The 23,393-nt window shown below is 43.0% G+C and overlaps 2 protein-coding genes across 2 annotated transcripts; both read left to right on the plus strand.

The window, feature by feature from the left end:
* Positions 1-7,497: 7,497 nt before the first annotated feature.
* On the plus strand, positions 7,498-10,607 carry LOC147321639 (zinc finger BED domain-containing protein 4-like). Its single transcript, XM_086305013.1, has 3 exons — positions 7,498-7,670; positions 8,663-10,047; positions 10,189-10,607. Exons 1-3 carry the CDS (start codon positions 7,498-7,500, stop codon positions 10,605-10,607), a joined length of 1,977 nt encoding a protein of 658 aa, XP_086161139.1.
* Positions 10,608-20,215: 9,608 nt separating this feature from the next.
* Positions 20,216-23,221, plus strand: LOC147321640 (caspase-1-like). Its single transcript, XM_086305724.1, has 8 exons — positions 20,216-20,328; positions 20,505-20,789; positions 20,928-20,989; positions 21,194-21,367; positions 21,464-21,683; positions 21,938-22,093; positions 22,194-22,303; positions 22,403-23,221. The coding sequence occupies exons 1-8, from the start codon at positions 20,322-20,324 to the stop codon at positions 22,499-22,501; spliced, it is 1,113 nt and encodes a 370-aa protein (XP_086161850.1). The 5' UTR covers positions 20,216-20,321; the 3' UTR covers positions 22,502-23,221.
* The last annotated feature ends 172 nt before the right edge of the window (positions 23,222-23,393 follow it).

A 23,393-nucleotide genomic window follows, 5' to 3' on the forward strand; every position in this document is an offset into this window, starting at 1 on the left:
TAATTTCCTTTTTTTTATGTTGCCACTCTCTCCTCCTCTAACTTATTTTAAAGACATACACTCTGCGGTGTCTAAATTTATTTGGAATGGCAAAAGGCCTAGGATACATTTGTCAACATTGCAGCGGCCCAAATTGTTTGGTGGCCTGGCAGTACCAAACTTCGAGTTTTATTACTGGTCATTCCAAATCAGGGCGCTTAGTACGTGGGTCAACCCAGAGACTACTACTGCGTGGAAAATGATCGAATCCGCCAAGGCAGCACCATATAGACTACAAGATCTTCTGTTTGCTAATGTTCCTGCCAATACGCTCTACAACAACAACAAATTCGGACCTATCATTGCCAACTCTATACAGGTATGGAGGAAAATAGAAAGGCGGCTGGGTGCTCCAGTTAAATTTTGTAAAAGCTCACCACTCTGGCATAATTTAAAGTTACTATGTGGCAGCTGACCATTTGTTCAACCCTCTTGGTTCTCACTCGGGATAAACCTTTTTGATGATCTATTCAACGCCCAAGGCCTTTGCTCATTTCAGGACTTAAGGACACGTTTTTCTCTTCCTGCATCTTCTTACTTAGTGTATCTGCAGCTCAGATCAGCTTTAAAAGCATATGGTGTCCCCTGGGACTCTCCCCTTCCCTCTCATCCCATGTTGGACTGGATCCTGCCTAACTCTGGCAGACCCTCTGTTTCCAAAATCTACAACAAATTAGCCGAACATGGTATAAAGTCCCTGCCCATTGAATCTATTTGGGTCAGGGAACTGGGAGAACTACAGGTTAATATAGACTGGGATACAGTGTGGCCTAATCTGAGTTTGACTTCTAAGAAGCTGGCGCATCAATTAATTCATTTCAAAACCATACACAGAACATACATTACACCCTATAGGAGGTTCCAGATGAAACTACAGGCTACATATCACTGTCACATCTGCAATGATTCCTCACCTGGCACGTTTTTGCGCATATTTTGGGACTGTCCTGTGGTATCCAATTTTTGGGTCTTTGTGAACTCTGTGTTATCTGAGGTACTGGAAGTTTTTTATGTTCCCAATCCTGGTCTTTGTCTCCTTAATGATACCTCTGAAATCTCCTTAAAACAAATGCAATGCAAAATGTTGTTTGCTGGATTCACATCCGCAAAGAAGACTATTACAAAGCAATGGTTCTGTCCTGACATTTGTATGGAATCATTCTGGAGACGAGGTCTTATCCGTGTTATTGGTTTTGAACATACCACAGCAAAATTAAATAAAGCTCGACCCATGACTGTTGACGCTTGGAAAATCTTCTCATCCAGAGTTATCTCCTGGAAGAGGCAATAATTGGTTTTGTGTTTTTGTGTCTTTTCTTTGCTGTCCCTATGCCTTGTTTGCTAATGTTTGCTTTGCTACTGCAGTTTACAGTTGTGCTGTATATGTCTGTACCCCCCCCCCCCAACCCCGTTTTAAATCAATAAAATGTTGATCACAAAAAAAAAAGAATCACATTAATAACAGAATTTCTTTTCTGATATTCTGTATATCGCATCAACATCATTGTACACTTCAAGAAGTTTCACACTGTGCATCCTCACTTCACTATTCTCTCACCACCCTTTGTTCATCTCCAATAATCCTCCTAATCTAAGATCTCACATGCAAATGACAACAACAATGATACAAAGGAAAGACCCTCTCCAGAGTGTCAAATTATGCTTGGCAAAGTGAAACAGCATTAGGTGGTCATTCATGGGAAATTGTTGTCAGTCATTCCCAGTCACGGTCATGGCTCCTGGTGTCTGTGCTGTTTACAGAGCCATAAGTCCATCGCTGATCTCTCTCTGCGCTGTCACTCTTGGAGCTTGGCACACGCTCTTCATCCCTCAGTTTCTGTTCCAACGCAGCAGTAGGTTGAAGAGGCAGAGCACGTCGTACACCCCTGTAGTCTCCCTCAACGTCACCGTAGGGTCACTTTCCACCCTTTTTGGATTTCACTGTTGTTCAAAATCTCCTCATGACGATCTCTATGAAGCCAAGTGGTACAGCCCTCTGCCTTAACTCCTCTCTGGGTCGTCGGCTGTGCTGGAAATGGTCCCTTCTTCTCACTGGTCCTCTTGAAGCCTTCTCTCCCTATCTCAGTCTGCATCTGTACATCAGTCTCTCCTTCCATACCACTCACGTCACGGTACCTGCAAATTAAAAATGAAAGCTCCCCCGAAAAGCCCTCTTATGCCACATGGTCCTTGCCATGCGTCAACTTAACACAATTAGAGATGCACACGAAAGTTGCACATTGTCTCTTAAAAATTTCAGGTTTTCTACCCGGGTGTAGCTCCACTCCAGGCCTGTAGCCCTGTGTTACAAAAAAAAGAGAAGAACTTTAGCCAGTGGTGTGCCCTGCTGTAAATCACATGATTAAATCATATGATTGACCCTCTGTTGTGGAAAAAGTGGTGTAGATGTTAGCACAGTGCATCTGTATGCACACTCTCTCACACTGACTGTCCCAAATAAGTGGCTTTCTCCAGAGCCCATTGTAATGTGGCGAAGCTCAGTTTGCGATTGTTCCCGGCAAAAATGTTGTGTAGCACTTTTAGTTTCAGTCGTGCAGGCCTGCTTAAATGAGAGCGATAACCAAACAAAACTGCACTGTGAAAGTAAAAAATACAAAGGCCTAGTTAAGTCATGAATCAGAATCAGAAGACTTTATTTATCCCCAAGGGGCAATTAACAAACAACCGAGCAGCATACGTTGACGATAAGGACAATAAGAACAGGCAATAGGAGTGAAATAATAAATACACAGAATATATAGTATATACTAGAGATGGCACGATACCACTTTTTTATGTCCGATACCGATACCGATATCATAAATTTGGATATCTGCCGATACCGATATGAATCCGATATGGTGTTTTTTAATCAACAAAACTGTTTTTTTTAAATATCTTGCTGCATTTTGTATAAGTTCATACTCAAGTTTAAAACAACAACTACACTAAAGCTATTCTGTTATACCTGTATGCAAAAAAAAAAAATTTCATAGTTCAGCAATACTGATCAATCTAATAAACTTAGACCTACACCATCCTCCCTATTCTGGTATTTTAAAGAGTACTTAGCGTAAATATTAAGCAACCTAACTAATAGGGTTCCAACTCCCAGCAACAACAAAAATAAATAAATAAAAAATAGGGAACCACCCCTCACGCTCCACCTCATGATGCTTAATCGACGTAATCAACCTTAATTTGATGCAGTGTGAAAAAAAAATGCACAGAAATCAATTATTTTTCAAGAATAATTAAATAGATTCAACATCTTTCTTCAACAAAATTGCACACTGCACAGATGGTACCTTCCCAAAGGAAAAAGTACTATAGCTTACTAGGGTATATATATATTAGACTTAATAGTTACTATATACAGTAATTGACTTCTATTCATTTTACATCAAATTAAAACTTTGGGTGTCAGATAATTATTATTAAAAGCTCGACATTTTAAATGAGAATAAGAAAGAAAAGTATGTCTTTGTGCCCCCTTTTCCCAGTTAATGCCCTATCGGCCCCCCTGGCTAAACTTTGCTAGATCTTCCCCTGCACAGTTACAGCCGTCAGCTGAGTAGAAAAAGATCCTGGTGTAGAAATGAGTATTAAATAAATTCTAACAACAGCTTATCAAGCTTAAAGGTGCTGCTGTTGTTTATCCACTGGTTTCCTCTTTCTGGTGCAAAGTGGGCCAAAAACAAACAAGAGAGACGGACTTGCGACAGAAAAGCCGATCAGCTGATCATTAAGCAGTTTCATGATTGAAGTAGCAGCAAGAAGAGGCAGTCGCTCCATATATCGTTTGTTAAGCTTAACGCAGGAATGCTTTACAAACATTCAGAGATGGACTTACACACTTGCTTTACTTCTCTCGGGGATAACTTTGTCGGAGATGAAATGCCGGGTCGCTAGCGAAGCTCCAAATGCTATCCAGACCACCGACAGGTCCCGCATGCCACAGCTGCTCTATCACGTGATGCATACTGCTCCGACGTGCTAACGTTCTGAGGTGAGTTACGGCGTGTTGCAAGTTTTGTGAGGTGCTTTCGTGATATTTAATGGATCGGATTACCTTTTTTATTTTTCTCGGATATCCGATCCAGTAATTTAGGTCAGTATCGGACCGATACCAATACGTAATATCGGATCGGTCCATCTCTAGTATATACAGTTTTAAAATTACACAGTTTTAAAATTAAAGTGACTGAAGGTGAATAAATAACTGCAAGTGACTAAAAGTGAATAATGGAGATGGAGAAGGTCATGATGCTTTCCAGGAAGGCATAGTAGAAAGTCATCATGATGGGTGTGCTGACTCCAACTTTTATGCTCGTTTTGAGCGAGGGAACCCCACAACCACAAACAAAGCAGACATGACGCCAGACCACCAACCTCTGACTCTCTCCCCCACCGATGTAGGAGCGGTGCTGAGCAGGATCAATGTCCACAAGGCTGCAGGTCCTGATGGCATCCCCGGGCGTGTTCTCAGAGTGTGTTCTGGGGAGCTTGCAGGAGTGCTCACAGACATATTCAATCTGTCCTTGGCCCACGCTGTGGTACCGGCCTGCTTCAAATCCACCTCCATCGTCCCGATACCCAAAAACTCCAACCCATCTTGCCTCAATGACTACCGCCCAGTAGCACTCACCCCCATCATCACTAAGTGCTTAGAGCAGCTGGTCCTAGCACACTTCAAATCCTGTCTCTCCCCCACCCTGGACCCCCACCAATTCGCATACCGCCAGAACAGGAGCACAGAGGATGCAGTCTCTATCGCACTGCACTCTGTCCTTTCACACCTGGACAACAACAACACCTACGCCAGAATGCTGTTTATAGACTTCAGTTCAGCGTTCAATACAATCCACCCCTCACAACTCATCAGGAAACTGACAGACCTGGGCATCAGTTCCCTCATCTGCAAATGCTTACTGGACTTCCTGACCAACCGCCCCCAACATGTCCGGCTGGATAACCGCTGCTCATCTACAATCACGATGAACACCGGTGTACCACAAGGCTGTGTGATGAGCCCTTTCCTCTACTCCCTCTTCACCCACGACTGCAGACCTGCTGATGGCTCCAACACCATCATTAAGTTTGCAGATGACACCACGGTGATTGGCCTCATCAGTGACAACGATGAGGCCGCCTACAGGGAGGAGGTGGATCGTCTGGCTGAGTGGTGCGACAGAAACAACCTGCTGCTTAACACTGAGAAGACCAAGGAGCTCATCGTGGACTACAGGAGGAATGCTGACCCACATCCACCCATCCACATTAAGGGGACGGCTGTGGAGCGTGTGAGCAGCTTCAAGTTCCTGGGAGTCCACATCTCTGAGGATCTCACCTGGACGACCAACTGCTCCAAGCTGGTCAAGAAGGCTCACCAGCGCCTCTTCTTCTTGAGGACTCTGAGGAAGAACCACCTGTCCTCAGACATCCTGGTGAACTTCTATCGTTGCACCATCGAGAGCATCCTGACCAACTGTATAACAGTCTGGTACGGGAACTGCTCTGCCTCGGACCGGAAGGCGTTGCAGAGGGTCGTGAAAACTGCCCAGTGCATCGCCGGAGCACCACTTCCTGCCATAAAAGACATCTACAGGAAGCGGTGTCTAAAAAGGGCTGGGAAAATCATCAAAGACCCCAGTCACCCATCACATGGACTCTTCACCCTCCTGCCCTCTGGGAGGCGCCACAGGAGCCTCCGGACTAAGACCACCAGGTACCGGAACAGCTTCTTCCCCACAGCTGTCAGACTCCTGAACTCTGCCTCCTGACATCTGACCCACGTTAAACTCATGGACTGAACATACACACACCCACAATGGACAACTGTACCCTCAAACACACAATAATAACATGGACTGAACCACCACTCACAACCACTAGCACTTTATATAGCCTCTGTAGAAACTATCTACACCCTCACTTATCTTAACTGCACTACTGTATAGCTCTGTGTAAATAATCATTCTACATTCGATAATCTTTAATCCTACAATTGTTTACCACTTGCATAGTTCCCATTTCTGTATAGCTGTATATCTCAGATTCCTGTAAAGTTATTTATTTCATATTCTGTATAGTTTTTCATATTTATATCCTGTTCATAGCTTGTACTCACTACAGCCTGTACATACTTATAGTTATAGAATATTCACAACATACTTCATACCGTGTACATTATAACATACCATAATAGACCCATTTCTGTAATATACTCACATATCTATATTATTGCTAATATATATTGTAATATATCTATATCACTAAAGCACTTCTGGATGGATGCAAACTGCATTTCGTTGCCCTGTACCTGTGCATGTGCAATGACAATAAAGTTGAATTCTATTCTATTCTATTCTATTCTATTCAAAGGAGTTGAGTTTCCTAAGGAGGTATAGCCATTGGTGGCACCTCCTGAGAATCTCCTCTGTGTTGGCAGAGAATTTCTGGAGGTTGTCAAAGATTGTTCCCAGGTATTTGTACTCCTCAACTACCTCCACTGGCTTCCCGTGGATGGTGGTGGTGACTGAAGCAGCCAGATCCCTCTGCCTACTGGAGAAGGTCACCACCATCTCTTTGGTTTTGCTCATGTTTAGTTCAAGTTTGGAGCTGTCACACCACGCTACAAACTCCTGAAAAGTGGGCCCGTGGTGTTGTGAGGGGCCTGACAGCAGTGACAGGAGAACTGTGTTGTCAGCATATTTAACCAGGTGACAGTTGGGCTGTGTGGATCTGCAGTCATCAGTGTAAAGGTAGAAGAGCAGGGGGGAGAGCCCACAGCCCTGGGGGGAGCCAGTGGAGGTGGAACGGAGACCGGAAAGAGACTTGTTGACCCGAACTTTCTGAGTCCTGTTAGTCAAAAAGTCCAATATCCACAGGATTAGCAGACCATCCTGGTGAAATCGGTTGGAAAGTTTAGTGGGCAGGATATGAGGTAGAGTTGGATGTCCCGAGACTGGTCTTGGTCTCGAGACCGGTCTCGAGACCACTTTTACGTGGTCTTGGTCTCGTCTTGGTCTTGACGGACTTTTGTCTTGGTCTTGTCTTGATCTCGACAGACTTTGGTCTCGGTCTTGTCTTGTTCTCGCTGTCTCGGTCTTGCGGTCTCAGATCAACATAGTGGTCGGGAGATTTGGAGTCAACAGTATCCATGACACACAGCGTAACGTTCGATAATGTATCATGCGCAAAAGCTTTAGCTCTAAGAGCCATGCTTAGAGAGTGCTTTGTAGTGAATCAGAATAGTCGACTCCCATTGAGCAAGAGCCGGCTCCTCAATTAATTTCCTTTCGCTGCTCAGCTGTCACACAGCGACACACAGTGGCTCAGCCAAGCTCAAATCCAACCACATTGTGGCATTTTATTATTTCGCCTTTCGCGCCCTTCAAACACAAATAAATGCAACCCGTTAGATTGAGCAGTATGCCCGGTTAGTAAGTTACAGAAATGTCAGCGACTTCGTCTGTCATAAAGTTTGCGTTCATAGAACACAAAGAGTTTTTGGTAAATTCAAAAAAGAAGCATTCGGCAAAGTGCAGGTTTTGCAAAGTCTCCTTGACCGAGACAGCCGGGACTACCTCAACCTTCACCAGGCACCTGGAGCGCAAACACCCTCAAAGGTAAGCTAGCCAGTAGCCATCTATCCATCTTCAAACTCTTCTAACTACCTTTCCAACCTCAGATGACCAGGTCATGTTTATGTAATATTGTTATTTATAATGTGTTCTTCAAACGTTATAAATTATGTAGGGACAGTTTATTTGCAACCGTCCCTGTAGACTTAACTTAAACTTAACATTACGTTACATGCTATGTACAGGTAGCTAGCGCTAGCAGTGGCTATCAGCTACTCAAAAAATTTTCACTAACTTTAGGTATTTTGGTGAATTCATTGAGCAGAAATATATCGAAACCATTTCAGTGAGCACTTTAAGGGCTGGTATGGTGTGGTTTGTTGTCGACTTTAATAGGCATATTTATGTAGTTGCTGACTCGTAAGTAAGGACGAGCGTTTCAAGAGTGTCCCTATAACATTGCTCGGCTAACAGCGGCATTCTCGACAGTGAAGCCCAGATCAGAGCGGTCTATGGCTCTCGTCCAGATCGCACGGATCGCAAAACTGAGTCCTAAAGTTCTTAAATTGAACTTAAGGACCTTTGACTATGACTTTCTTAGGTACTAAACCAGTCCAGTGTGTAGGGGCTATTTTAGCATTATTAGACACAGTTATTTTGTATTGGTGTAACTTCAGACTTTATTGAGTAGTTCATTTCTTGTCAATACAGCTGTGTCTGATAGCTGACTGGCAGGAGGAGGCTTAATGCAACATGCAAAGTTAATGCACAGACATTTTGTCGTTTGTAGATTCCATTCAACTGTTTTTCTGTTCTTGTTATTTAAGGTCTTGCAACCCTGAACACTCCAGTATTTTCATTATTACTAGTTGTGCCTAATGATCTATATGTGTCACACAGGATTAGATTAGGTTATTTTGTATGCAAAGGTCTGCCCTCATTGATAGGTTTAAAATTACTGTGCTTGTAAGATATAGTAGTTTTTGTGGTTGAATAGAAACAGATGTTTTACAGATTCCTATTTCCCTTTTTTGTAGGTACTTGGAGTACAAAGCAGGATCTGCAACATCAGTGATAGTGGTCAATCCCACACAGCCTCAATTATCATTGTTTGCTCCAAGCATCCACTTATTTTCCCCAAATTCACCCAGGCAACAGGCCATCACCCAGTCCATCCTCCAGGACCTTATAGTTGGATGCTCTCTCCCCCTGTCTATCGTTGAGAATCCACAATTTAGACACTTCCTGAATGTCTTGGATAGCAAATACACTCCTGTGTCTAGAACCACCTTGATAGAGAAGCTGATACCTCACCTTGTCACTAAAGTGAAGGGTGACATAATCAAAGCCCTGGAAGTCCAGCCAAATGTAGCAATAACAACAGACCTCTGGTCTGACCGGAGGCTTCGTACTTTCCTGGGAGTTACTGCTCATGTTGCCTGCAAGAACAAGGACTCTTACAGTTTACAATCATTTTTGCTTGACTGTAGGCATTTCACAGGGAAGCACTGCGGCGAACAAATCGCCTCAGCATTTGACAGAATAGTTGAGGAGTATGGCATTGGCCATAAAATAAGCTACATTCTGACGGATAATGCATCCAATATGAAGCGGGCCTTTAAAGTCAGGATGCCAGAAGTAGAGCACCCTGAAGGTGACAGCAGTGATGACCTCGATGATGAAACAATGTGGGAGGATGCAGAAGGTTCTGATCCATGGTCAACGGGTGAACGTCTTTCTTGCTTCGCCCACTCGCTGCAACTTGTAATCAGTGATGGAATGAAAGAGGTAAAGGCAATAGCTAGAGCCATTGCCAAAGCCAGCAAGTTTACAAACCTGCTGCACAGCAGTAGTAACCACAAAGACTTGTTTGAGGCACACTTTGGCTCCAATAAGTCCATCCCAGCAGGAAACAACACCCGCTGGAATAGCACCTACAGACAGTTAAAGGCTCTGATCACACTTGACCACGGGGCCATGACTGAAATGTGCAGCGATACAGAGAATTTAGTGTTTTCAACCCGAGAGTGGGCTCAGCTGAAAGACCTTTGTGCTTTGCTTGAGCCTTTTTCTGATGCAACAGACCTTACAGAAGGTGATCATCAGGTGACTATTAGCATGGTGGTCCCCACTGTTCTGGACTTGAAGAATTATCTTATAAAGATTGAAGTACAAATGCCCCAGGCCGTAACTATAGTCAGGGCACTGAAAAGATCCTTAGAGAAACGGTTCTCTGGAATTTTCAGGAAGATTTGCATGGACGAAAAGGATCCAGAAGAGCCGTTTAGCCATCGGATCTACTTCCTTGCCACCATGCTCGACCCCCAGTTTGGACTGACCTGGGTAGATTTAGATGTCCAAAATGGTGAAACCGGACCAGCACTGAAGAGGTTCAGAGATGACCTTAAAAAGTCATTAATAGGTGACTGTATAATAGTAATAATTTATTGTTATTGTTGTTTTTGTTGTTCCACTTATTATCACTGTCTTTGGTTTTATAGCATCATTAGAAGCATCCTGTCTAATCCTGTCTTTGTATGTGTGTGTGTGCACCCTTTTCCAGACCTTTTGATCACAGAGGTAGACAGAGACGGACCCGCAGCACCAACAGAAGAAGACACAGAATTATCAGATAGTGACTCAGCGCCACCCCCAAAACAACGTCTTCTTTCACGCTACAAGGCATTTAGGTTGCAACACAGCACAAGCCAGGACTCGAGCACTGATGCACAAATAAGCAAGTACCTAGACAGCATAAATGACTCTGACTGTGATGCACTCACCTTTTGGTCAAAAAACAAAGAGCGTTTCCCCAGTCTACACAGTGTTGCCTTGAAGGTCCTCTCTGTCCCTGCCTCTTCTGCCCCAGTTAAGAGGGTTTTTAGTAGAGGAGGCATTCTAATGAGACCCCACCGCGCACGGCTAGGCTATAAGATGTTGCAATCTTTAGTTTTCTTGAAGTGCAATCAATCACTGTTTTAAAATGTGAACTGTTTTCTCTCCCTCCTCTCTGAAAATATGCTGTTTGTTCATTATATATTTGTTCATAAGATATTTGTTATTTGTTCATAATGTCTGTGTTCTATTGTTCCTGCCCTACTGAACAACAGGCTTGATTTCATTGGCAGTGTGTTGTAATCTCATGCCACTGAAGACATCAAGATGCCAGAATCTTTTAAGCACTTGTTCTTATTCTTATTAATGCACAATTTGTATTGGTATGTAATATTTGTAATTTGCATCTGATTCATGTGAGGTGTGCACATGTCTTTATATTGTTTGATTACAGAATTTTACTTAAAATGGTGTTGTTTGACTAAATAAATGTGACCATTGACTTTTAAATAACATCTGCATATCACTTTGTGTTGACAGGCCTTATCCATTTTAGGGAAGTTGATATCATGCAGTGTAATTTGGCTAGTACTACTACAATAGGACATGATGCAATTTCAAGTTTATAATCTTCAGTTTGATGTTACAATTTTATCTATATATAAAGTATAACTGAAACCAGTTACATATTTTCCATTCTTTAGACAGTTGTTGGAGGTGATCGCTGTTGGGGCCAGTCAGTACCATCATGTCAGCCCTCAAAAGCACACAAAAATTAGTCTTTTTTGTCCCGGTCTTGGTCTCGGTCTTGGTCTCGTCTCGACTTGGTCTTGGTCTTGTCTTGGTCTCGATACCCTCTGGTCTTGGTCTTGTCTTGGTCTCGGATTAGGCGGTCTTGACTACAAGTCTAATGTGAGGCTGCAGAGTGTTGAACGCTGATGAGAAATCAGCAAACAGAAGTCTGGCGGAGAAGTCAGGGAGCTCCAGATGTTTGTGGATAGAGTCCAAGATGAAGATTTTGGCATCATCAGCACCTCTGCGTGCACGGTAAGCAAACTGTAGTGGGTCCATCAGGGGGTCAGTTGCTCTTACGATGTGCTGTTTTATGATGTTCTCCATGGCCTTCATCATCAGGGAGGTGAGGGCCACAGGACGAAGATCATTCAGAGACTTTGGGTTGTTTCTTTTGGGGATGGGGATGACTGTGGAGTGTTTCCACAGCTGGGGGATGGTGTGATTGTCAATTGAGTGCTGAAATAAAGTCCGTAACACACTTCCTAGTTGCCCTGCACAGTGCCTCAGAACTCGACTGCTGTTGCCAGGGCCGGGTGAGCTCCTCTCTCTGGTCCTCCTGAGGGCTCTCACCATGTCCTCAGTCCTGAAGGTGAGTGCAGAGCTGCCAGGTTTGAGTGAGGATCTGGACTCCTCAACCCGGGCCATGTTGTCCGTCTCAAACCTGGTGTAGAAAGCACTGAGGTCGTCAGGGAGGGAGGAGGGGTTGCTGCCCTCCACCTGGATGGTTCTGGGGGTGGTGACCGCTGTATTCGAAGAGGCCATGGTTGAGTGGAGGTCCCCTGTGGTGAATTTTTTTTCAACTGTGTTTTTATACTCCAGTTTAGCAGTTTTTATGGCCCCCTTCACCTCCCTGTTGACCTCCTTTTTGTCCAGTGCAGAGCCGGTGAAGAAAATCCTCTTTTTTTATTAAGGATTTCCTTGAGTTCTTTGGTGATCCAGGGTTTGTTGTTGGGGTAGATGGAGACTGTTTTTGAGGGGATAATGTTGTCAACACAGAAGGAGATGTATGATGTCACCATGTTGACTTGTTCACCAATGTCATCAGAGGGAGCAAAAAGGCTGTCCCAGTCAGTGGCTTCGAAACATCCTTGTAGGGTGAGGATACTTTCCTCTGTCCACTGCTTGATGTTCTTGGTGACCTTTCTAATCCTCTTGATGACTGGGGTGTAAGCAGGGGTCAGCAGGATGGTGTGGTGGTCTGCTGAGCCGAGAGGGGGGAGGGGTAGGGCTTTAAATGCACCTGGTACAGAGCCATAGCATTTATTCAGAGTCTTCCCCTGACGTGTGCTGCATGAAACATACTGTTGGTATCCTTTAAGCGACTTGTCAGGGGAACAGAGGTTGAAATCAACAAGGGATGAACTTTGGAGAGTCCAGTGATAATTGTTCCAGTTTGTACAGAGTGTTGGTGATGTACTCTGTGGCTTTAGCTGCATTAGCTCTGGGGTGGATGTAAACCAAGATGATGAAAAGCTGTGGGAATTCTCCGGGGAGGTAGTAGGGGCGCAGGGAAACAGCCAGAAGCTCGATGTCTGTAGCTTCTCCCTCACAGTAACTGTAGAGCACCAGCTGTTGTTTACATACAGACACACGCCGCCGCCATGTTGCTTCCCAGTGCATTCGCGGTCTCTGTCCAGATGAAGAGGTGGTGAAAAGCCATCAATGTGCAGCGCGCTGTCGTCGTCGCTGTTGTTTAACCACGATTCTGTGAATGCCAGAACGGAGGCAGTTCTGTACTTATGTAGGTGGTTGACGCAGGCTTGAAGCTCATCCAGCTTGGAGCGGAGAGAACGCACATAATACAAATATACCGAGTAAACGGCGAAATACAACAACGAAAAGAGCATTAAAGTTAGAAAAAGAACGCAAAACTACTCAGCTGACTGGCCGGTCGACCGCACGAGCAGCGACCTGGACCCGGACCCGAAACCGGAAGCGGATTCAGAAAGAATGAAACATGCTTTTCATCTTAGGAGCGTAAATCAAACAAAACTAATTGTCAGGTTCACCTTGGTAACAAAAGAAAATGCATCAGCCAGACAAATTCCCAAAAGATTCATCCATCAGCCCCCCACTTCATCTTTGTCCTGTGTATTACCACTGTCTCTTTCATTGACATTTCACTGGAAATTCACTTCCCAAGGTCCATTCACACACAGTGAAGTTGCACCTTGTTGGAAACGCATCTCCATCCATCCAGTCATGATGATGCTGATGCTGTTTGCACATGCTGCTGTTGGGTCTCTCACTGCTCAGGATACTGCTGTGGTCTGTTGGCCTGCCATGTTGTTGCTTTTGGAACTGCATTTCTTGTCTTCAGGGAGAAGCTTGCTTTTCAGGATGAGGAACACATGGAAGTGAAGCTGCAAAAACAATTAATCCAAAACTCAGCCTGGTTGTTTCTAATGATTTTAACCTATAATTTTCTTCTGACCGCTGCACATGGAAAATTGATCCATGTCTGTTTCCCCTCCCGCAACTGACAGACTGAGACATTTTGATCATTCACTGTCACTGCTATCATTCTCATCACTCCTGAAGCAACACATCTTCCCTCACTTTTGTTTTTGAACTCTCCTGTCTTAAAACCCCGAAAGTGAGATTTTAGTTGTTCTGAGAAACACAAAACCCTCTTCATATTATTATTGCTTATTTTCATCAACAACACTCCTATTCTGTTTCTTTTGTGTCCACCATGGGCAGAGGGTGACCTGCAGCATCACCGCTCCCCCCAGTTGGAGACAATTCCTTTTACACACATTTCTACACTCCTTCTTTTTTCTTTTCTATTTCCTTTGTTTTCCTCGTTTTTTCTTCCCGTTTTTCATAGTTTTTTCCCCCATGGTTTTTATAGTTTTTACACCCACACATTAACCTATTAACGCACTTGTTCAATATCCCTACCTTTCTCTCCAACTGCTTTTCCAACTTTCAACTGGCTCATGCTGAATGAACCCTTTCTCACACAACCATTCTCTGCCATCGAACACAACCTACTTTTACCCACAGTTCTTACCATACAGTCACATACTGAGTTTTGTCCCTGGCCGCCCAATGGAATGCCCGCCGCCTTACTGGATCCAGCTTCCCTTTACATTCAGAGCGTCCTCTGCAATGGCCTTCTTCCCTTCTCAGCAGAAAAGTGCTAATATACCATCACTCTGCACACTGTAGTGCGCAGAAATGATTATCAACGGTGGACTCGAACCACCGTTCCCTGTGATGGACCGGAACCAAAGAACCACCATTCTCTGTGATGGACTGCAAACAAACACAGGCGTGGGGGCTCGAACCCCTGGATTTTCCCTCCAGAGACTCAAACTTCGGAGTTGGCAGGCACTCCACCGCTCGGTCAGAAAAAAACACCTCCATGACTATATTCAACTTAGCTACAGCTCACCCATCTGCAAGAGTCCCCTCAAAGTCGATGGTCTCGGTGGTGGCTAAAACACATGGCTCCGTCCACGGAATCGTTGTTCATTGACCACACAGACCATTCTGTTCGTTACGCCATATTTTGTGGAAGTTTTCATTTAATAAAGCCTGCAGACAAATGGTGAGCGGTGGCTAACATCCTTTAATCAATAAAGCACAGAAACCCAAGCTTGGTGAGGGAATGTCATCGCTGTGGCAGACGATTGGCAGAGTCTCTAACTGCGCCCAGCATGGTCCTGGTATAAATACCTCCTACGGGAAAAAAAAGGCAGTACACAGCTGTTTCACACTGTCAGGTTTATATTGTGGATTGTCATTTATGCTTAGAATTATATAACCATATATATTTTTAGAGGTGTATAATCTATTGCATAATAATAGGATGTGTGATCCTTAGCAGGCTGCAAAGACTCTATGCCTCCCAGAGCACTCTGGCAAACACACACATCTAAGGCTACATTCACACTGCAGGCGAAAGCGCATCAAATCCGATTTTTTTGACCCTATGCGACGCATATCCGATCATGGTGTGACAGTGTGAACGGCACAAATCCGATATTTTCAAATCCGATCTGGGTCACTTTCGTATGTGGTACTGAATCCGATACATATCCGATGTTTCAGAAAGCGACTGCTGTGTGAACGGTCAAGTCGCATTAAATCCATCTTTTACGTCACTGACACAAGACAGACGCCAATTATCAGCGCCAGAGAAGCGCCCGAGAAGACATCGCGAACGCTTCCTGGCCATCCGGTGAGACTGCTGGGAAGACAACGTTGGAGAAACGTGAACATTTTATTTGTACTGCATAACCTGCAGATTCTGACAGAAATCTGCAACTATCCTTTGAAGCACCGCTCCTCTAAAACAGCAATAAGGATCATTATTAGGTTATTTACATTATTATGTAAATAACAAAATAACTTAAAGCAAAAATTGGGAAACATGAAGTCTTTATATTAAGGGCCATCAGTCAAACAATATAGTTTGCTCTGGGTCTAAACAGAGCGCGTTGTGTGTGACGTCTTCTTTTGCGCATGCGGGCCGCTTTGAGCGTTCACACTAGAGCGCGTTTGCTGTCGCATTTTATTTGTAGTGTGAACAAGCAGACAAAAAAAATCGGATTTGATCAAAAAATCGGAATTGAGCATTAAGACCTGCAGTGTGAACGTAGCCTTAAGGTCATCAGAGAGGTCGTACCTTCTCTTGCTGATTTATGGTATAGGAGGACACCTACTCTGTATCTGGTTAAGTATTAGAGCCCTTTGTTTAGGTGGACCGCTGCGCTCCTAGCACCAGCTTTGGGGAGTCCACACAGGGTCACATTTTGACCCCCCCCCCCCCCCCCCCCTACACACACACACACACACACGCATGCCTATACGTACACACAGACAAGGTACTCTTTGTTTACATGAATGCCTGTGTATGATGTCATATGTTAATGAACTTATGCATAGTCATGTAATCGCAATAAAGAGCAGTGTTACGAGGGAGCAGACCAGAGCGACTGGGGTCAAGCGAAGGAACGGCGCTTGTCATAGTTCTCTCCCTCGTGCATGAGATCAAAGAGCTCTGCTTGGTGTTCAATGCTTCTTGCTGTTGTAGAAAAATTGTCTCGTTCCAGCGGTGGGTCTGTGACAGACAGACCCATCACACACCTTAAGGTTCACACTCCCCTGCTACCTCTTAGAGTCATTGAAGAGGCAAAAAAACTCTTCCTGTGGAGTTTTCTGCATCCCCCAATTTCCTTACCAGATGCCCACCATCTGTCTAACTGCATGAGTGTGAGAGACATTGAGACATGCTAAAATCCAGTGGCACCAAGGCATTACAGAATAAAATAACATGAATAATACATAAATAAAATAAATTCTTCTACATGCGGAAACCCCTGGCTGAGGCAAGATAGGGCCAGCAGGTGAGGAAACCCCAAGCTGAGGTGGGGTGAGGCAGAGCTCACAGCCGGCTCTGAATGCTGTGGCTGCAGGTCATGTAACAGAGCTAGAGAATGAACTGGTGACTGAACTAGTGACCAAGATAATGACTGGACGGGTGGCTGATCTAACGACTGGATGGGTGCCTGAACTAACGGCTGAATGGGTGGCAGAGCTGGCAATGGTGACATTGCTGCTGCCTGTGCTAATAGAGCTGAAGCCTGAGCTGGGAATAAACCCGCTAAGTTAACTAGGGATTGAGCTAGGGCCTGGAAAGCTGGATGAGGATGAAGTGATGGATGAGCAGGTTGCTGGGCCAGCTCTTCCGAGCCTCCAGAACATGAGAGTAATGGCTGGATGAGCTCACCTGAGCCTTCAGCGAGGTTAGATTGGGTCCTGGCCACCCTCACTCTGGGCGCTGGGACAAACAGGGGAGCTAGCTGGACACCAGCCACCCCCACTTGAGGAACAAGAACGGGTCCTTGAGGACAGCAGGAACGCCGGGCGACGGAGCCTCCACCGAGCTAAAACGGAGGGCGGAGCCGCTGCGCCCCGGTGAGGTGGAAGCGCTGGTAAGTGAAGCGGCCGGTGGGCGAGCGAGGAGCGGTGCGGTGAGAGAGTGAGCGGCAGAGGCTCGGCAAGTGGCACCCACTCTCCACGGCGAATGCTCTTGTGCAGATGAGGCAGCAGGTGGAAGACCGCGGTGTCTCAGAGGCCCTCCCAGACGAGTCCCTTCGAAGACGTCTGAGAAGAGCTGCTGTTTCCACCTGAGCTCCTCCACCCAAGAGAAAAGCACTGCTCTCTGTCGCTAGAAAAAAACACAGTCTGCTGGGTCCTTAGCGTATCTTCATGGCACGAATAGAGCAGATAGAGCAGTCCCTCATTAAGATCCTTCCGGTGAAAGGTGCTCACTGGTGTGGTTCCAACAGTAATCATGCAGTTGCCTTCAGAGACTAGCAGAACTGGATAAGCCAGGGGTTGCTGACGCAGGTAGCGTTCAGGGTCTTCTGAAATCTACATGACAAAGAAGAAAGAAGGGGATTCGAACAAGACCTTAAGAAAGACTATTTTTGAGTCACATTAGAGTTTAAAATAGATCTGTGGTGGGGCGTGGTCTGCGGTGCCGTGCGGACGCACCTGCACGGCATCCGCAATCACGCCCGCCGTGTTAAAACACGGGGACTCAGGGGTTGGTGTGTGTGTGGTGTGACGTGAATCAAATAAAGTTGCCTCTGAACGTTGCTCCGTGGTCCCGCCGTGCCTTATTCACGCCACAAGATCCAATTTTATTTTAGTTTTTTTGTAGGTTTTATTAACATCAACATGTTATGGGGATCTGAACTGTAAGAATATTTAGACCGACTGCACTTAGTAAAATATATAAAATATAAGCATGAGTAACTGCAAAATACAACAATATATGTACATACAATATTGCAGCCTTACCTTTAGGACATGGAAAAAAGCCTCACTACAGATGCCCAGCTTCTTAGGTGGTACTGTGCTGGAAGGGAAAAGCACTGGAAGGGCTGTGAACACAGCTGCTGCATATTCCGCTGGTTTGAAAAAAGGAAAATAAGACAGGGCAACACCATTAAGCTTTGCAAATAATGTAATCTGCAAAGCATAAACGTAGACAAATCAAGATACTGTAGCATTGCCTCCATCCAAAGTATTCAGCGGCCTCATAACTTTCTTCATGACACCATAGAACCGCACCTTTGAGTAGAAACTTTCCCATCTATCCTTCATCTCAGAAATGTATCGTGAGCTTGATGGTTGAATAATCCTCCGCTGCTCATCGAGGACCTGAAAAATACAGGCAGAAATCCAACTAAGACAGATCTGTCTGGCTTTATATCTGGTCTTGACAATAAATGATAACCATTTAAACATGAGGGTTGGCATTTAAAAAATTGAAAATCATATCAAAATGTCTCCAAAGCAATAACAGGAAGGCAAAAAAATAAGTGCTGCTTACATGATTCACTTCTCTGAAACAAGGGTATGCCTCTAGAGTGTTCACTGCTCTGTCTTGCTCATTTATAGCATCAGAGTTAATGAATTGTCTTCTAGACTCAAACTCCAGGTTCAGCAGTTGCGTTACAACAGTTTTTTGGTCTTGTATATTTCTTGGAGAGTCTTGTAGCATCTTGCCTGAGTTTTTTGGCTGTCAAAGAAGTCAGCTGAACCAGCTAAAAACACAAAGATCCTGCCAAGTTGTCACTATTAAATGGATTGCAAAGATTGCAAGACAAACAGTGAAGTGATTGGGTTCCATTGTTAGCGGAATTTTTAAGAAAACAAAAAAAGCCCCAGATGTACTCAGAGTACATCTGGGGCGAGGGTGCATAATATCAGCGGCCCCCACATGTGTGGAAACATGTTTCTTTAAGCATTGGGTAGTAGTTCATAAATCGCTTTGCCATGGCATCAACCTTATGTTTGCTGGGGTATCTGGAGTCCTCAGCTGCTCTTGCTATTGAAATCATGTTCGTTATGAGTCAACAACTTTTTTGGTTGTAACAAAAATTACAACCAAAGTTTTTATCTGATGTAAAATGTATAGAAATCATACATATACCAACCATACAGTGTACATCACTGTCACAACAGCGTTTCAAAGGCTTTATGGCTTTTCCTATAATACCTGGTGGGCCGGTCTCTAGTCAAAATGCCCGGGCCGATTTTTTGTCCCAGTCCAGCCTTGCTGAAGAGGCCTGTTCACTTTTTCTGAGGGCCTGTGATGATTGCAGTTATAGCCACACTTTTTTGGGGACTTTAACCTGTGCCTGAGTTTCCTTTATTGCCAATTTACTGTGGCAAAAATATATCTATTAGACAGATAGCAAAAACTTTAGGAGTGGCAGATAAACACTTTGGTACATTCCTGAAACAAAGTAATGAACTGGCCAGAACTTTTGACTTTAATTCAGTTCAATTAAGCAACAGTTCAGGAGCCACTACAGATCTGAACTGCCCAGAAAAAGCTGACAAATGACAAAGAAGATTTCTTTTAAAAATCATATTTTAATCATTCATTTGAAGTTGTAGTAAAAGGACAAGAGAGAAAAATGTAAATATTACAGATAACAGCCACTCAGGAAGACATTGATATATCATTACAATTACTAAAAATAGTAGTAGTAGTAGAATAAACAGCTACAAAATAGCTGCTGGCAGTTTCTTCCTATTAGAAAATAGGTAGGGTCACCAAGTGCTTGCTCATAGGGGGCTGTCCGATTATTCTTCATTTTTTTCTCCGATTGTGTGGTCTGTTGCCTACAATATAAAGTTTTTTGAGTTAACAGTTGTTGTGAATTGCTGCTATATAAATATAACTGAAATGTAATTTCTTGCACTTTTGCACAATTGCAATTATGATTGCAACTACTAAAGTAAACAATCTAAAAGAAATTTGTAAAAAACATTATAAAGTAATAAACAACTTTAAATGCATCAATTTCTCATGTAATACTTTTTTCTGAGGACCATAGACGACTGCACATCTATATGATATTTGCTCGACTCTTAGATGTGGTGAACTGAAAGCAGGTGCTTTCTTTTACCTGCAGAGAGGAAATAACCAACCAGTGAACATGATGCAAATTAGTCACATGAGGGAGGGGTGAGGAGTTTAGATTCCAACATAAACGTTATCAGGCTTGACTCATGTGACAGAGCGAGTGAACAATGGCAGGTAAGCATTGTTGTATTCTTTAATAAGACTCTTTCATTAGATTTTATATTTGTATTTATATTTGTATTTGCATACTTTGACTACTGCAGCATGTCATGTCTTCATCTTTCTTTGGCACTTAAAAGAGCAAAGTGAGAATTATATGTCTCATCATGTCTCTTTTATTCTTCCTACAGAGAAGGAGCTTGACAGGTTGCGGAAAGAGTTTGTGTCGAGGGTGTCACAAGAAAATCTTAAACAGCTCCTTGAAGCCTTTGTTACTGATGGCATCTTGAATGATTTAGAGAAAGAATCCATACTAGAAGACAATCAATCCAGAGCAGATAGGGTACGCTGCTTCATTGACACAGTAAAGAAAAAAGGAGACAAAGCCTGCAGGATAATGTTTACACATCTTCAGAAAATAGATTCCACACTTTACTCTTCGCTGCATGTGTCCACTTTTCCATCTGCACAGAAAGGTAAAAATTTGGTTTTCTTGAGCTGTTATCGTAATGCTTATTTTAATTACCATGTACCACAGAGAAATGTATACTACTGAAAAGTCATCTGATGGCAGTAATGGTGCTTTTTAATTCTATCTGTGTTGTCCCAAAAAGAGCAGGAATGGTCATCTAGCACACAGCATTACAGCACAGATGACTGGAGAGAGGGTAAAAATGTATGTGTTTTTGCAGTTTACAATCTTTTCAAAGACTGGCCTGGGTAAACAGCATTATACTGTATTTTTAAGCATTTAATCTCTAATACAAATTAAAATTATTTATTTTTTTACAAAGTAAATTTAGAATTTTGGGATGAACTGTGCTGAATGAAAATGTGTTAAAAAACCTAATTGATTCTTGTAAATATCTTTGCCTTTTAGAATTATCCTGTGACTGAAGAGTCCATTTCAAAGCGTGTAGCCCTACTGATTACAAACAAAACTTTCACCCGGTATTCAACCAGACATGGAGCTGAGAAAGATGACTATGAAATGCACTGCATGCTTGCGGAGCTGGGATACGATGTGGTGAAATATAAGAACTTGACTGCAAAGGTAGTTTTAAAGGCTAAAAACAATTCACTTCTACTTTGACATTTCTCAAACTGATAAAACGATACAGTGATTGAAAACAACTTTTTGATTTTACAGGAGATTGAAAAAGCTCTACGAAAGTTCTCAAAACACCCACAGCTTGTCCACACAGATAGTGTGTTTGTAGTTATCATGTCTCATGGAAGTCTGGGAACTGTCTGTGGCACTGACTGTAAACCTTTCAAAACTGAAAATATTTACAAGTTATTAAACACAGAGAATTGTCCTGCACTGCATAACAAGCCCAAGGTCATCATCATCCAGGCTTGTAGAGGAGGTGATTTCCATTCATTCATCCCAGAAATGTTAAGATGCATTTACATTTACACTTTCATATACAATTAACGTGAGCTTAAATTTCTCATAACCAACAGCTGTTTTTCATGGATGCATTTTCTCCAAATAGACCCAATGTTCACACTTTACGTGATATACTTTTTTTGGTGTTTACACTCTAAAGATGGCCTGTTTTTTTCTTAATTATTTCAATCAGATTTCATTATTCTGAGTAAGCCTGCATGTTTATTTCAGGTGAGGCGGGTTTGGTGGTTTTACCTGATGAAGATTTAGCCAAAGCTAATATCACACAACAAAACTCATCATTGTTTGCTAGTGGAAGAAATATAGAGACAGATGCCGTGGTACACAAAGAAAAGGACTTCATCTCTCTTCTGTCCTGCACCCCTAGTGAGTGTTCCAGTAACAAGTAACACCAGCTTTTAGTAGCTAATCATTGATACTGACCAAATACCAGCAACACAAACTGTCTGTTTCTGTTGGCTTGCAGATACGGTTTCATACAGATCTGCGTCATATGGCTCCTTTTTTATCCAATATATTGTTGAAGTGTTCAATGAGTTCGCTCGTGAGGATCACATTGATGAACTGTTCAGAAAAGTGAGCTAAGCAAATTAATTATTTTGTTTCTTCATCAAATCGTCATATATAGGATAGACAACACCCTGTGATGAAGCTGCCTTTTTTTCAATCCTAAAGGTCATGCAGCGCTTCGAAGAATCTGATTTTGGTGGAATTCAGATGCCGAGCAAAGACAGATGTACTCTGACAAAGAACTTCTACCTGCTTGACTACTAAGAGAAGACCTGTCTTGGTGATGGTAAAAGATGATTCCACATATAATTCCTCTTCTGCTTTAGGGTTTGTATTTCTATTGTCTGTCTTTGGCTTGGTATGTAAATGGGCTGTTTTTGTACTGTGCGTATAACAGAGCAGGTTTAGTGGTAAATGACAAATGCATAACCAAGATAATGAGTAGTGTGTATAATTAAAATATTCAGAATATATAAACCAATTCTAAGAGAAAATTATCTTTTGCTCTGTATCTCTTTAAAAAACTTTTTTTTTTGGCGAGTGGGCAGAGGGGGTTTAAGAATCCTGGTGTTTTTATTTTTGTTTTTTCATTCTTGTACAGATAAAACTGGTTTAAGTACAGTCTTATCATGTTTGCAGGGTTCTATTGTGTATTCATGTATAATTATGTTATTTGCAAGTTGAGCATTTTAGCATCTCCTAGTGGATAACTTTTAGAGTGTGGTCCGACAAATTTGCTGTAGCTTGAGTTGCTTTCCTTCCTATTGGATGTATAGGGTCACATGAGTAAAGTGTACCAGAAGTCTCTCTGTTTAATCTTACAGTATCTGCCTGGGTTATTGCCATGGTGAAGCTTTGTTTGTAACTCTGTATTGTGTTTCATCCTTATGGATAGTAAATGATGCATATTTTATTAATTTGACTCATACTTGGAGAGATTTAAATATAAATGCATAAATAAATCTGTTTGCCATGTGTAGCGAACATGTAATTCTTTATTTGAATTAAGAATATTTCTTCTTTGTATTTATTTATAGTTCTAGAAAAGCACAGTAAGAATGTACATTGATGATGACAAACAAGTAAACAGCCCTCCACTTTACTTTTAATTTGAGCCATCATTCTATGCTTTCAGTTCCTACAGCATACACCCTAA

The sequence above is a fragment of the Aulonocara sp. 'chitande type north' Nkhata Bay genome, linkage group LG9 (genome assembly GCF_057382095.1).
Source record: "Aulonocara sp. 'chitande type north' Nkhata Bay isolate Kocher_YH1m ecotype deep benthic linkage group LG9, A_spYH_male_GT1.1, whole genome shotgun sequence".
Lineage (NCBI taxonomy): Eukaryota > Metazoa > Chordata > Actinopteri > Cichliformes > Cichlidae > Aulonocara > Aulonocara sp. 'chitande type north' Nkhata Bay.

Bases quoted from the DNA above. Each gene is read 5' to 3' on its own strand.
- LOC147321639 (XM_086305013.1), top strand. From the start codon at position 7,498: ATGTCAGCGACTTCGTCTGTCATAAAGTTTGCGTTCATAGAACACAAA. The intron at 7,671-8,662 runs GTAAGCTAGCCA...CCTTTTTTGTAG, and splicing joins GAGCGCAAACACCCTCAAAG to GTACTTGGAGTACAAAGCAG. The intron at 10,048-10,188 runs GTGACTGTATAA...ACCCTTTTCCAG, and splicing joins CCTTAAAAAGTCATTAATAG to ACCTTTTGATCACAGAGGTA.
- LOC147321640 (XM_086305724.1), top strand. The intron at 20,990-21,193 runs GTATGTGTTTTT...TTTGCCTTTTAG, and splicing joins ACTGGAGAGAGGGTAAAAAT to AATTATCCTGTGACTGAAGA. The intron at 21,684-21,937 runs GTGATTTCCATT...TGTTTATTTCAG, and splicing joins CATCCAGGCTTGTAGAGGAG to GTGAGGCGGGTTTGGTGGTT.